Here is a 16,158-nt window from a genome sequence, read left to right as displayed (position 1 = left end):
AGATTCAAGGTTAACTTATTACGTTTCAACCAAGTGTTAACTTTTCTTAAATCTTCAGTATCAGATTTCAACATGGTATAAGTTTGTTCTGAGGGAACAATAGCTGTGTCATCAGCATAACTAATCAAATCACCATGTAGATCCATATTAGTGATATCATTAACAAGGATTAGAAATAAAATTGGTCCAAGAACAGAACCCTGTGGGATGCCATTTTTAATAATCTTATATGTACCTATTTTATCATTTTTATTTTAACTGCTTGCATTCTATTTGACAGATAACTTTCAAACCAGTGATAAGTGGTGTCTCTTAGACCTGAACAATATAACTTATGCATAAGAATTGTATGATTGACAATATCAAAGGCTTTTTTTAAGTCTAAAACTATAGCAAGGGTTGTATTGCTGTCATTTATACTTTCATAAACTTTTTCGGAAAATTTCAAAATTGCCATCTCGGTATTCTTATTTTGAAGAAAGCCAAACTTATTTTTCGAAAGAAAAAAAGAAATTGAGTTAAAACATTTATAATTTTTTGCTTCATTATTTTTTCCAAAATTTTTGAAAAAACAGGCAAAATAGATATCGGACGATAATTTTTGAAAACATTGGCATTGACGTATTTATGAATGGGTATGGCAAGAGCATGTTTTAATTTATCAATAAAAACTCCACTGAGAATTGAAGAGTTTATGATATGGGTAATAAACTTTAAATGGTATTTACTGACAGTTTTTAACATTTTTGTCGTGATTCCATCATAACCGACCGCTTTATTATTTTCAAGTTTATTTATTAAATTCTTTATATTCCTTTCCTCTATCTCAGTAACGACTATAGAATTATACTGGTTTTTGGTACTAAAAGCTCTATTCCATCTATTAACTCAGAATCTTCAGTTATTGCAGCATTAATAAAAAAATTCATGCATTTCATCCATTAATGTTTTAGAGTCCAGTATTTACTGGAAGTAAAAATGAATTTATTTTTCTATTTATGATATCATTGGTAACTTTCCTCTGTTTCTTGATATTATTATCACATTTTATAAATTTGTTATGGTAGAAAGCATCCTTTCAACCTTTTATTTTCTTTAACAGTTTATTGTAGCTTTTGTAATCATTTTCTTTATCATGATCTAAAGGTTTTTGTTTAAAACTTTATAAAATCTTTTTTTAGTATCGACCATACATTTCAATTCATATGTAATCCATTCACTTTTCAAATTATTTGCTGTTTTGCATTTAGACTGTTTCGCCTATAAATTTAGATGCCTGAACACAATATCAAGAAATTTTTCATATAATACATTTGCATCAGTCTCATTAAAAATGTTTTCATCGAATTCATAATTTCTTACACATATTTCAAACTTGTCATAATCCACATTTTAACAAAAACAATTACTATTGTTTGTTTATTATTTAAAAGTTGTGTATTAATTCCAAAATTACATTTAATAACCAGTGGTAAATGGTCCGTTATCTCTAATTTTGATACTGCTGTTTCATATCTATAATTCAGCTTTGCGTTTCAAATGAAAACATGATCTAAACATGCTGACTGTCTTGTTGGTGTATTTATATATGATAAAAAACCAAATTCAGACATGAGGTTTTTAAATGTGAATTTTCAGGAGTTACTTTGTTATCTTATGTAAATCTTATCTGTAAATTTACCTTTCTACAATGAGCTTTTTTCCTTGAAAGAAAATCTATTTGTGATTTCTGAGTATTGTACAAATAGTAAAAAAAGTGAAGCAAAAAAGATTTTACTATTACATCTTTTTCGCTTCACTTTTTTTACTCTTTCTCTGTTAAATCCTTTAAAGAAGGTAAAGATAAGACACCTTTATATAAAGTGACTCTAGGTAAAGATCCTACTATAGAGTTTATCTACCCTAAAGTTTAATCTTATTTTTCTTGCAGAAAAATTTTTATAAATTAAAGATTAAGGTTATTTTTGTTCCCAAAAATCCAACCTTCAAAACACCTTTTGTGCACATTTGTCCATCTTTGGCTAGATTTGAACTCTGGTTGTGGTGACGTTATCATGTACGAGTTAATTTTGAGAATGTCCAAGTGCTCAAAACACTTAACCATTGTTTTGAGAATTAAGGCTATGTAGTTGGTTAATAGGCAAAAGTTGAAAAAAAAAGTGTGGAAAAAAAAATTCAGATTCAATATAATTCTCTATCAATGATTTGGAACAAAGAGGAATTGAAGGGAAAGTTATTGGATGGTTCAAGAAGTGATTCAGAAAAAAAAGAGCTCATATTGATGTGGAAGCACTTCTTTTTGAATGAAAAAATTAGGATGAAAATATGCAAGTGACCCAGCCCTTGCTAAGAGAAAAGACATAACTGATTATTGTTTTTTTTTCCCCCATCATATATCGGAAAATAATTTCACTGAAATATATTTTATAAACCTATTCATTATAACAACCAGTATGGGACATTTCGTCTCCTTGGTTGCCAATAGTATCATATAACATGTATTCACACAAATTGTAAAATAAATTTGAAATTGAAAAAAAAAAAAATTTCAAAGTAGTCCAAGTATAACATTTTTCATGATTCGTATGTAGGCAAAAATTATTTTAGTGCAAAACATTTACCTTTCACAATCATATCAATTTAAAAAAAAACTACAAAAAGAGTGATTGACAAATATTTTTGTTGAGTTATGTAACATTTTTAAATTAAATTTTAACATTTTTTTCTAAATACATTAGTTCAATCTTTATTTATTTTAAGGATGCTTAAAATATTGAAAAATGCTTGTCATGTATGTAAATTATGCTTCATTTCACTTGAATGCATCATTTTCAAAACCGGTATGATATAACGAACTTTGCTTATGATAAATAGTTTTGCTTTTTTGACTGTTATAAGCTTGTCCGACTGTAAATGAATACAAGGCCACAAAAAGCAAAATGCCCAACGAGGTGGCTGAGAAAAAGATACCCATAACAAGTATGGATGTCATATATTACTAAAATACAGCAACCCCTTGAAGTTGGTCAAGGCGCGAATGCGAGCCGATCTCCCTATTAAAAAGTCTCGCCACAGAGAGCAACAGACCTACAAACAGCACAAATGTAATTCAATCGTAACAGCATCACTCACTTCCCTTCTGAAATATAGATGGCAGCGTTGAAAAATCAAACACAACACTACATATGCACTCAGACTGTTAAGTACACACACAGTTACTTCTCCAGCACAACTCACTAGGTAGTAAATTGACCATAAATGGTGATAGACCTGAGTTGTGCTCGGTTTGAAAGAAAAGAAAACCCAATTAAAAATGCAATTACAAAAATTTTAATCAATATATATACATGATCAGAGATGCCACTGGACTCTAAGGACCCAGGTTATTTGAAAAATCTGGGTCCTTTTGAGTGAAAGTGGGTCCCTCTCAAAAAAAATTTATCTTGAAAAAAATTGCCCCCCCCCCCCCATAATTCACTGGTATCTCTATGAATTTTATTCCAGTATGCCCCAGGTTTTTGATCACCTGCTTATATTTCTTTGTTGAGACTGAGCAGTGGGTCATATTCCGGGTAAGAAAAGAAGGTATCTATGAATCAAGTACATTTCTAAAAACATGTTCTATCCAAAGGTTCATTTACTTTCATGGTCTACTGGTAGGAAAAACTTGCAGAAAGAAGCTTATTAGCACTGAGAATTTAATGTATGGAATTCCGCACATGTAATAAATCTAAAACAAATATACAGTTGATCCCGCTTATAGCGTTTCTCCCATTTAGAATATATGAACTTATTTTCGTGGTCCTAACAATAAGTAATTCTCATTGAGATTTCCCATTTAAAGTGTTTTCCTATTTATAACGTTTTTTTTATGACGGTTTTTGAAAAACGTTATAAGCAGGAACCACTTTAATTAACAGTTGAAGGCACACATTTATATATTTACTATTAATCAATGTATAAATTCCCTTCTGATTGATTTTACATTTCGTTAAAAATATCTTAGCATTTTCAATATTTTCTGATCAAATTTAATGCAAATTAGATTCTCTCTCAGACACTTATCTTCTGATTCCCTATTCATAGTTTGGTTTTCCTGGCAAAATGATTTTATTTTCCTTCCCTGATGGTTCACCATTCTGATCTGTCGCCATTTAACTGTCACATATTTTAACACCTGAATATGGACGCTATGTCAGATTTGTGTTGGGGAAACTTAACAGTGTGCTTATGTGTGTGTGCCCAGCATTTGACATGTTTTGTGTTCAGTAGGTGGTGCCATCTATCTAGCGCCGCAACTAGATACTGTCACAAACGGGGCAAGTACACATTTTGGCACACCCATGTAATGTAGAAGAAGCAGTTATAAAGGGTGAATTTGGTGCCCCCTATAGTCCAGAGCGCAGGACACTAGACCCGCCTGTCCCTCCCAGTTGCGGCCCTGCATCTATTCTCCAAACTGGTAATGCGTGCATTTGAAGTTCAATGTATGCATATTTGTATTGTAGGTCTGTGTGATCCCCGTGGCAACCAGAATTTTTTTTCAAATGAATAGCCTACTCAAAATTTGAAATCTTTAGAAAATCACATTTTTAGCCGATTACCATTGCGAAATCGCAAGTTCCAAACACAGATTTTCACAAAAAGCAAACGATTCCAAAAGCCGATTCTGCGTACACACCCGTGATTTTCACGATGCGAAACAGTGACTACCGCATAGCTGCTAGATGACAAAACTGGATATTCAAGGTCGAGTTTTTACAGATTCGGTTTTTTTCCATGATATCGGGAATGTTTTACAATTTGAACGGGCATTCCAATCCTTTACGATTCAAAAAAAAACCATGCATTCGCAATATTGTAGGAACAAGATGAATTTACGCCGTAGAGACGCAGTCTATGAATGCCGGCCGATAGCCGCGAAAGTACTGTAATTTCCCGTGTATAACCAGAACGGAGAAAATCTGCAGGGTAATAAAAATCAGAAATTTGAAACTTCTGTACACGGCCCCCCATTCAGGGAAGCAACTAGATAGCCCTCATCTTAAGCCGGATTTTCCTAGGAATAAGTTTTTTGCACAGCGTGAACCGAATTAGAAGATTTCGCGCCGCCAGAAACGTGTTACATAATTACGCTACGCCTTTGTGTTTTCCTAGCATGGCGCATTAGATCAGGGTGGCTATATTATAGTACATGGCCTTGGCATCAGCTACCCTGTCGTCTGCATGCTCCGGTTTGAAGGGAAGCGAAAGAAAACAGAGAGAGAGAGTGAAGATAACATCTACAAAACGCACGGCGCATTTGACTCCTCCAGAAGCAGTGGGCCAATCACGCCCAACGTAAAGGGCTGTCATGAGGCCTATTGCGCTCTGTAGGAAAACTGTCATGCTGCTTTTCTTATCGGTAAGTGGACAGCATGTCGCGCTAGGCGAATTACATTGCGCACAGCACAGGAAACCTGCTCCTAGAAAAACCTGGCTTTATTCTTCAACAACCCACGTGTATATCAATACAGTACACTGTACAAAGTAGTAAAACCAGTTTTCAAGGTCGTGTGATCATGATACACGGTAAAAAGAAAGGGAAAAAAGTTGGGGAGGTTTTTCTCTCTACTTTTTTCTTCTTAGAACTAGGAAAGAATGCGTCCCGGAGGACGCGTGAACAAAATTTTTACGCGTCCTTTTCTGAAATTCCGGGTATTTGACACGTTATAATGCGTCACTGGCATCTCTGCATGATAAAATATTATACAATGCCCTTAAAATGTATTTATGGTTGTGTTATTCTAAGAATGGATAGCTTCTCCCTTTACCCCAACATGTTTATCTATTTCTTTTTAAATGTGTCAATTGTGTTAGAATTTACTACCTCCGGGGTAAGCTATTCCATTTGTTAACAACCCTATTAGAGAAAAATTCCCTGCAACACCATAACCTTGCATTGTCCCTTACCAATCGATACTGGTGTCCCCTTGTAAAAGCAGTCGATTGACAGTGTACTAATAGTTCATGGTCCATCCTATCCATACCGTTGAAAATTTTGAACACTTTGATCATATCTCCCAGACACCTCCGTTTATCCAATGTAAACATATTCAAAAAATTAAGTCTCGCTTCATAACTCAAGCCCTGTGTGCCAATAAGGACATGATTAGCTCTTTTCTGCACCCCTTCAACCAAGTCTATGTCCCTCTGTAGTTATAGTCTCCAAAACTTCACAGCATACTCCAGTCCAGAACGAACTAATAACCCATTGTGACCTATCTCTTAACCACGATTCTATCCAATTCAGCAAGTTAATCCCAATGTGTCTCCAATCTCATGTAAATGCTTTGATAGTTTACCATGTTGGACACGTCTTCCGGTTGAATATCGTTGAGGATTTTATTACCCCATGCAACACCTATACATTGAATATCATTATCTCTGACAAGAACAGACGCGAAAAAGTCGTTGAAAGCACTACATTGCTCTCTACCCTAGACCTTCCTATCGAGAGAGGGCCAACTGTCCCCTTACATCCATTATTGATGTACCTTAAAAATGATTTTGGGTCAGAGCCAATGTTATGTGCCAACTTAGATTCAACTTCCTTTTTACTATCCCTTATCGCTTTCTTCAACGCTCTTTTATCAGTAAACTATGATAGGTGACCTCGTCAACTTTTATACTCTCTGAATGCTCTTTTCTTTTCAAGATAAAGTTTACACGTGCTATCCATGAACCATACGGGGTGTGATGTACAAACATGCTTTTTTCGAACAAAGGGTATAATGTTGTACAAAACGGAAGATAGCTTCATTCTAAATTCCTGCCATTGACTTACTTGATTGATTCCAACTGGTCTTTCAAAACTTCCGCTAACCTTTCCTTCAAAACATCAAAGTTAGTTCTCCGAAAACAAGGAATCAGTCTTTTGTTGTCAACGTCACCCAAAAAAAACTTACAGATAAAACTGACGACACGATGTGATCACTGGAAGAAAACTCGTCCCCCACCAAAATATGTTCAACAAGATCCTTAGAACCAGCGAGAACTGAATCCAAAATAGCAGTACCCCTAGTGGCTTCTGATACATACTGGTACAAAAAATTTCCAAGCACCAATTAAAGAAAGTCTCTTTCATACTGATCTCTAGATGAAAGGTTCTCCCAATCAATACCTGTGTAATTGAAATCCCCTAGTATGAGAACCCTCTTGCGCTTACACATGTAGGAAAGTAAAAAAGAGTATAGAAAGAGGGAGGAGGAAGAAAAAAAACATTTTTTTTAATTCATTTCTATCATAAGTAATATATAATTATTAAACCATATTGTTTATTTTTTGTTTTTTTCACACAGACTGCTTTGAAGGAAAAAAATATGATTGTCTAACCTTCCTACTTACAGTGTGCTACCTTCCCAAATAGCATTATCACAAGTAGAGGTGGGAGGGTGAGTTGGTGTGCTGTGAAGCAAAGCAAGCACTCATTTCAGAGTACTAAAGGTGTTGGAAAGAAGACGTGTTCAGCCGACATCTCCTAAAGAAGGGGGTTATCTTCTTCGGAGAGCTATCTCTGTTGTTGGTTGGGTGTTGGTACAGTGGTCAGGGCAAAAACAGGGATTCTTTCCATGACTGGAGGCTGTTACACCCTTCCCAACTGACCACAAAGAATATTTCAATAGCTCAATTTTGGCTGTCTTTGAAGATAAAGAGACAGAATATTCCACTGATTTTAACGACATCCGCCATATGTTTTGCCACAAAGATGCTTTTATTGGCTCCGGTCGGGACTTTGGTGAGAGTCTTTAAGAGTGGGCTATGATTGACCATCTGGGGGATAGAAACAGCGTTAAGTGCTATAAATTGAATGGATGAATTTTATTAAAATAACATCTGTTGTTACTCGAAAAACATCTGTTTGCAGTCACTAATTGGAATATAGAAAATTGTGGTACAGAATGGTAGGTGGGGTCATGCGATTCCGTTCACTGGCTCTATAAGGACAGCTCTCCTCATGTGACGTTCCTGAAAAAAAGGGGGACAAATGTGGAGCTTGGCAAAACCCACATTTTTATTAATTGTATACAGTATTACAAACTACATTGGGTTATAAATGCAGGATTACCAACAAAACGAAAAAAAGCTCCTCTTCATTTTACACTTTGCTGACAAAAACAAAGTAAGTAAATATCAAATGTAGCTACTAATTTCTGGTAAGTTCATACGTTTTGTATTTTGTGAGTTTTCTTTAATGATAATTTATGAACAATTCAATCTTAGGTAATTTGGAATCCTCTGAAAGGGTGTGAACATAGTGCGTCTGTATTTCCGATTCTGGAAACCCAATGTTCATTTTTGTTTCAAAAAACAATTTCCAACAGATTGGCCTATTGAATCACATATTCAACTGTCAATTAACCGAGTAGCATTTTTCAAATTCGCAAGCATTTGACAAGTATTACTGAGCATTTAGCAAGTATTTCTGAAATTAAAAATAAGCATTTAATAAATTTTATATCAGAAATGTGCGGCATAGGGGGGGCATTATGTTAAGTTCATAAACAAAATGTCATATATTGAGTGTTCTTTTTTTTCCAATACAGCGACGCATACATTCATGTGGTGATTATTCCAAGAAATGTGGTACTGTATTTAACTACATGTACCACGATGAAAAAATATAGGGGCGCGGTAGCCCGGTCGATAAGATGCTCGCCTAAAGTACCAAAGGATGTTTAGAGGTGTCGCGAGTTCGATACCCAGTTCGTCCTTGTCAGAAAACTTTCCTGACACAGGGGTACAACAAAAAACGGCGACTTGACCGCAGCAAAAATTGCTACCGCAGGGAGTCCCCCATCGAGGGGTTAGCGCACCAACCCCTCGACGAGTATAAAAAACAAGCCTGCCGTTCGGAATCGGCAATAAATTGTAGGTCCCGGTCTAATTAGCCCTCGTGTGCAGAAAATGACCGTGGTGCGACAAAAATGATCAAATGATCAAATGAAAAAATATACGCAGTGAAATATAGAAACAAAAGACCAGAATAAAATATATATTAGTTATTGTTCATTTTGTTTTTAATTCTAATAAAAAAATTAATTACCACTCAATAAATCCCATATAAATTCGTATTTAGAATCTATTTAATATAATAAATTTGATTATTCAGACCTGTAGAATTGAAATTTTGGGAAATTGTCTGGAAACTGATGAGCATACGAAGTTTTGGAAACAATGAGCATACGAAGTTTTGGAAACAATGAAGTTTCGGAGTGCATTTTTGGTCACTGATTTTTAACGTGGCTCATTTTTGAATATTACGTAAAATTTTTTAACAAAAATTGATTTCGGTATAGCAGAAGAAAATCTATAAAATATATATTCTAACCTTTTAAATACTGAATTAACTTTTCAAAGAATTTTTTACATAATCTATACTATCATATTTTTTTATTATCTAGCTTTCAATATAAAAGTAGCATAGGGAAAAGAACAAAAATGGAAGGAACAAAAGCAGTTTAATTAATAAGAATTTCCTTGTTTCTCTAAGTATTTACTGATTTATTTGAATTTGAAAATCTGGAGAAAAAGCGGCCAGAAACTAACAAACAACGCTTCTTTCCCAACTTTTCCCTGATTTTTGAATTCAGATATATCTGCGAATATTGCACTTAGAAATATGGAAATTTCTTCATTGGGTCAGAAGAGAGACTGGACTTTTTAATTTGGTTTTTGGGCATATGTTTGTTGTCCATATAAAAGGCTAATTTTTTTTATTTCAATAACTATACAATCCCTTGAAACATGAATGACGTAGTTGAAGTTCCTGACTTCGTACGTTTACATTCCGCAAGAATGACTTTAGTATTGTCATAGTTTTCTTGCTATTCCCATTTTGAAAACCGTCAGGTGATTTTGGGACATTCTGTATATTCAAGTATTGCAAGCATTTAAATCACACGAGTGTACAAACCACTGGCGGGCCTATCTAGAATTTTAATCAGTCCACGAAACAATTTCGAAAAAGTATTTCAAAATACACTTTAAGACGTGCGGTTAAACATATAACATATATAGATATTATGTAATGCATTATTGATTTTGTTGCTAGACTATAACCAATTAGGCAGAAAGTATCTCGGCACCAATCAATGGTGCAGAGATACTTTCATATTCTCTACACTACCTTCTTTCATATTCTCTACCCCACAAATCCCAACACACTCTGTTCCCCAGTTCCCTAACCATAGAATCGCCAATGATTAAACCCCTTATCACTATCTGTCTCTACCTCATCCATGACCACCCATTCACCCTCTATACTGTCATTGTTCATGGAGATAGCTTCATTGACAGGTGGCTCCGTAATAACTGGGTTCTCTGAAACCCTCTCTCATAACGCTTCAACCTCGAGCTCCAACCTTGCCCTATCCAAACACCCTTTACAGTTGAAACTATCAGTTACTATTCCCCCAGATCACGAAAACCTCTGGTCGCAAGCTCTACACAACACTAGTTGAGGCATACTAACACTATTGCTACAAACTAGATAACACTTAGAAAAAATAGGAAATTGAGAAACATTATAACAGGAAATTAAAATAACGTAAATTACATTACAATGCAAAATATACGTAAAAGATTGTAAGAAAAATTAAGTAAATTATAAAATGCTCAACACACAATCATGAAGAAATATAAATATATAAAGAATTCAACACACCCCTAAAAAAAGTATTAAGATACAAAGTATAACTTATTAGTATTAGCTAACTATATCTATTCACTAAAACAATAGAACCCAAAATGAAAAAAAAAAATTGCTGAGAATACCCGGGGAAAGTATACTCTGTTCGCTAACACTAACACCCAAAAAATTCACAAAATTATATCAAATAAGCTAGAAAAACATGAAAATGGTGGGAGACAAATAACCTATTATACGAGCGTGTGCGCAAAGAAATTGATTATAGACAAAAACAACGGTCGCAATCCTGATGAAAGTACAATGAAATGAGAGCGAGAAAATAAAATTCAATTTGACCGAAAATACACAATGAAAGTTTAAAAAGTTGAGAGGAATAAGAAAACACTTATCTCGCAACTCCAGCAATGGAAGTCCTTTTAAAAATCCAGTGACAAAATCAAACTAAAGAGAATAATTAAACTCTCAATCTAGAAAAATAAAGGAAACACAACAGAGTTCGATCCAAAAAATAAATAAACACGCTAAATAGAACTCACAAGAACGAAGAAAAACACAAAATGGCACACCAACGTCACAGGTAATTTTTCCGCAACGATTTCAGATAAAACTACCACTATTGGTTGGCTAGCGGTGCGTGATAAGTACATGTCCAATCCCTACCGCAGCCAACACGAGAATTAAGTATCTGTATATGTATAATTCATATCTATGAAGTATAGACACGTCAACAATAAATTCAAAAGTTGCCTTGCAACAAAAATCTGTTAACCCTGTTTTTACTGGTGGCTGAAAGATCAGTTCAATTGCCTAACAACCAAAAAATAAAACAACTTCTCTGCCAAAGACATAAATATATCTTGCGATTGCAGAACCAAGCGTCTCCTGATGATGGTAACTGCATTAGGGAAATGTTTAGGATGGACTCAAAGATGCAGGTTTCACTCTGCTTTTTTTATTACTTGTAGCAATTTTGCTAGTTAGACAAAAACAGTTGTAGCCAAATTGATATGCTATTTTGAGACATGGGCAAATAGACTCATTGTGTAGTAAATTTAAGCTTGTTATGTTTTATCTTTTATTTACTTGCTAAAAGGAAGTTTTCATAGCACAATAGTGATTAGCAATGGAAATTGTGCACCATTAATAGCGTTTTTGTTCGAAACATTCTCCTTCTATTGACAATGTGCATGAAAATCTGATTGTTATTAATATTTTATATTTATTTATAGAATCGTATGGAAGAAAGTAAAGCATTATTCAAAACCATTATCACATATCCATGGTTTCAAAATTCATCAGTCATTCTATTCTTGAACAAGAAAGATTTATTAGAAGAGAAAATCATGGTTTCTCATCTAGTAGATTATTTTCCAGAATATGATGGTAAGTTTAGGTGATAACTTCATATATTTCAAGTTTTTTGCCTGTTATTTACTCAATGCCAAGTTCATTATGTGGTTACTAATTAGATGTATGAAAATGTAATAATGTTTTTCTCATTTCCAAGTTAAGTTATTAAATATTGGAGTACAAAAAAAAGTTCACATTTTTCACCTGATGCATATTTCTGTACATATATCATCTTTGCTCTTGCCTTGTGCATCTCATTTCCAATCAGCTCATAATAAATGTGAATATACACCCAGTGGCCAAAAAATTAGAAACACCCTGCTACTCACCACTAATAATGTGTGGGATCTCCTCTGGCTTTGATGATAGGAAATATTTTTCTTGGCATGGACTCTACCAGTTGTGCTGAAACAGTTTGGGAGGAATATTAGCCCATGCTAACGAAATGGCAGCTCAGATTAGAATGTGGTGTTTCGGTGCTTTTAACTGACCTTTCAACCTCGTGCCACAAATGCTCAATTGGGTTGAGATCAGGTGACTGAGGAGGCTATTGAAGCAATTGAAATTCTGAATCATGTTCCTCAAACCAATCTGAGATAATTCCAGCCCCATAGGAGAGTGCATTTTCCTGCTGGAAAGGGCCAGCATCAGGAAACATTATGGCCATAAACAGTTGTACGTTGTCAGTAATGATGTGGAGGTAGGCACTGACATTGACGAATGTTTCCAATGGAAATAAGGGACCAAGAGTGTATTGGGAAAATGCTTCTCAGACCATGATTCGACTGCCGCCCGCTTAAACAGTTGTCATGTGGCATGCCGAATCCATATCTTCGTGCTGCTTGCACCACACACGGATCCTGGCATCAATGTCAGGTAGAAGAAATCTTGACTCATCAGACCAGACAACCTTCTTCCATTCATCAAGTGTTCAATTCTGACGTTCTCTAGCCCACAAAAGCTGTTTTCTTCAGTTTAGCTGCGAAATCAAAGGGACTTTTTGTTGGTCACCAGCTATTAAAACCAATTCATTTTAAAATCCATCTTGTACAGCATACAGATACGCTTTGCTGTGATCCTGAGATGTATTGTGCTGCAATTTGTTGTATTGTCGCTCTTTTGTTGCTGCACACAAAACGTGTCAGTTACCTGGCACCTCTTTTGTTCGCATGTGATTTCCACCCACTATTTCGTTTTTCGCAGCTAAGCCAAAATTCTGCCATTCTTTGAAGACTCTAGATACTGTTGTACGAGAAAAGCCGAAAAGGTTATCGGTTTCATAGATACTGGAACCACCCCTTCTGGCACCCACAATCATGCTGTGTTCAAAGTCATTCAAATCTTTTGTTTTCCCCATGCACTGGCAAATTGCAATGTTAACTGGTGCTTCTGACCAGGAGAGAGAGCTTTTTATCAGCAAATCCAGTTATAGGAAAAGGAATGTTTAGCAGAAGGTAATCTTAGCATAGGATATTCAAACGGAAATTAAAAGCAAAGCTTTATCGTGTGGATGATCTATTACGTTTAGGGTAAGAAGAGAGAGATGGAAAGTTCCCATACATCTGGGCAACCTAGTTTATAAAATATTGTTTTCGGGTCAGTTGCCCAATTAGAGGAATTTGAAAGTCTATGAAAGTTCATTAAAGTTTTTGGTTATAATGTATTTGGGCCCATAATATTCTGAAGCTTGATTCAAAAATTGATGTACTTTTCCATTTATTAAAAATATAAATGGATATCTGTCGCCTTCCATATTCAAGTCTAATCAAAGTGTGAGAGGCGTATTTGTTAAAAGTGAGCAACCTTTTTAAGAAATCTGTATGCACCTTCTCAAGGATATCTGAGTATTGGAATGCCCATACTGGACAAGCATAGCATAGCATGGAGCAAGACATGCTATCATATAATTTATAGGTAGCTAAAACACAGGGATTTTTGGATTTTCACAAAATATTTGTAGTCTGATCTGAAGCAGTGAGAGTTTTTTGTGAAAATTTTTGCAGCATGGTAGAATTTCCTGTAGCATGAAAAAGCAAGGCTAATGTAGATATAGTTCAAACTATAGATTACACTTGTATTATTTGATAGGCAACTGGCGTTTCGAAAAAGAATACTTTTGTTTTGTTGCAGTTGACCTGAAAATAGTTGTTTGTGAACAATTATCAAGAAAGGTTTATTTTCCTCTGTAATTGAGTTTTTGAGTCCACTAAAATTATAATATTGTCAGCATATATTAGAATTTTGATTTCAGTGTTTCTATATATTGATGAAAATCCTGCGTGTGTCATCAATCTTAAACATATTTTCAATATTGCTTAAAAACAAACTAAAGAAAAGAGGGAGAGCTGCTTCTCTTGGCAAAATGCCCTTAGCAATTATTAAAGTATCTGCCTAACCTCTTCCTGGAATTCTAACCTTACCCTTAGTTTCATCAAAAATAGAATAGTTAGAATCTTAAAATCTTGGGACTGGTGCCCATATATAGCTAAGTTTGTTCCATAGACAGGGGTGATTTATTGAATCGAATGCCAGTGAGATCATCAAAACACACAGACTTTACCACAAGGTCATTCAAGATGTATTTTAATTAAGGCATTCAGCTTACAAATATGATTGATGCAACCACAGTTTTTGTAAAATCCATTCAGGAAGAATGTTATTGATTTCTGACCAGTAGCTTTGCTGTTTTGTGAGTATAAGGGAGAAAAACTTCAAGCAGCCACTTAAAAGAGAAATGGATCTGAAGTTGGCCAGACATGATGGGTTGTTTTTTTTTGAAGATTGGAGAGATAATTAATTTTTTATTTATTCATTTTAAATGCACCAAGCTACAGAAATAAATTATAATTTCACTCTTGGATTTCGGGAAATGCTCCCGATTCAAAAATGAAATAAAGTTTAATCAGATATAATTGTGAGCTTCTGATGGGAGATTTACCAAAAAGTCATTGGGTGTACCGTTAGTGCCGGCAGCTTTTTTTATATTTAAGAAGGGAAAGAAATGAGTTTCAAGTATGTGTGGACCTTCAGCGTTGGTGGTGGGCAGTGCATCAGTCTTCAGCGCATTTCATTAATTCATTGAATAAGTTGGCTAATTAGACAGCAATTAGAAGCAAAATGAGAGAAAAATTTGCTCGAATTGACTGGTTGGTTGGTAACAGTGGCAATGGAATATAGATACACATTGTTTGAAAAATCTTTTTTATTTACTTGCCAACTGAAACATTATGATTTAGCATTAGGAATCCTATGTACATTGTTAATATCATTTAACAATTTGATAGTCCCTTTTTTATTTGCACATTTCAATATTTCACATCAGTCTTACATTTACAAAATGAAAAAAATTACAGTGAATTGTTATCCAATCCTTATTTTTATGAAAATCATGCAAATAATTTGCGGAGTGAATTTTTCTTTTATGTACTTAGTTTTGCTGATCATAAGTATTTTCATTTCCTTAGGACCTAAGCAAGACCACATTGCAGCCCGAGAATTCATATTAAAGATGTATCTTTCTCAAAATCCTGACACTGAAAGAATGGTGTATTCACATTTCACTTGTGCAACAGGTAAGCAGTAAAGCATGTTTTATTCCAATTGTTATTTTATTATTCAGCTTACATTCTACTATACGAAGTTAGTAAAACTTATGTGATTATATTATTAAAAAACGAATATTGATTTATCTACAATGTGAAAACTTAAATCTGTTTCAGCTCAAATAATTCATGAACCATGTTATAGAAACATACGTTTAATTTAAAAAATTATCCAAATAATGTGCCCATTTAGATGTCATTTATTTCACTAGGGTAAGACAGTATGTATGTACCAAAATACAAAGTTTAATTTTTTATGCTGTCCCTCTGTCCTATAATCGCTGGAAATGAGAGAAAGATCAGCTCATCAACAACTTTCTTATTGAAAGTTATAAGACAGAAGGAACATTTATAAAAATGGAATTTTTCATCTCGGTACATACACAGTCCCATTTTAAATGCTATTTTTAATTAAAAGTATATTTCTATAACCAATGGTTCATGGTTTGAGCTGAAATGAACTTAACTTTCTACCCTGTATATACAATTGCTGTACATTTTCACAGACTAGTTCTC

General features: G+C 34.5%; 1 protein-coding gene across 2 annotated transcripts in view; it reads left to right on the top strand.

The window, feature by feature from the left end:
- The window catches only part of LOC149067554 (guanine nucleotide-binding protein G(q) subunit alpha-like), a 94,111-nt gene that overhangs the window by 57,054 nt on the left and 20,899 nt on the right, over nucleotides 1–16,158 (top strand). For both annotated transcript variants that reach the window (XR_016195328.1, XM_089252458.1), the window contains exons 7-8: nucleotides 11,920–12,073; nucleotides 15,505–15,612. Coding sequence is in view for 1 of the 2 variants with exons in the window: in XM_089252458.1 (XP_089108584.1) it covers nucleotides 11,920–12,073; nucleotides 15,505–15,612 (262 nt within the window). In the remaining variant the exon portion in view is untranslated. The remainder of the gene's footprint in view (nucleotides 1–11,919; nucleotides 12,074–15,504; nucleotides 15,613–16,158) is intronic.

Source organism: Pholcus phalangioides, unplaced genomic scaffold (assembly GCF_987345545.1).
Source record: "Pholcus phalangioides strain wild (caught in Gottingen) unplaced genomic scaffold, Ppha-v1.0 ptg000029l_1, whole genome shotgun sequence".
NCBI classification, from domain to species: domain Eukaryota; kingdom Metazoa; phylum Arthropoda; class Arachnida; order Araneae; family Pholcidae; genus Pholcus; species Pholcus phalangioides.
The sequence above is the reverse complement of the archived record's forward strand: the minus strand, read 5'-3'. Positions and strand labels throughout refer to the sequence as shown.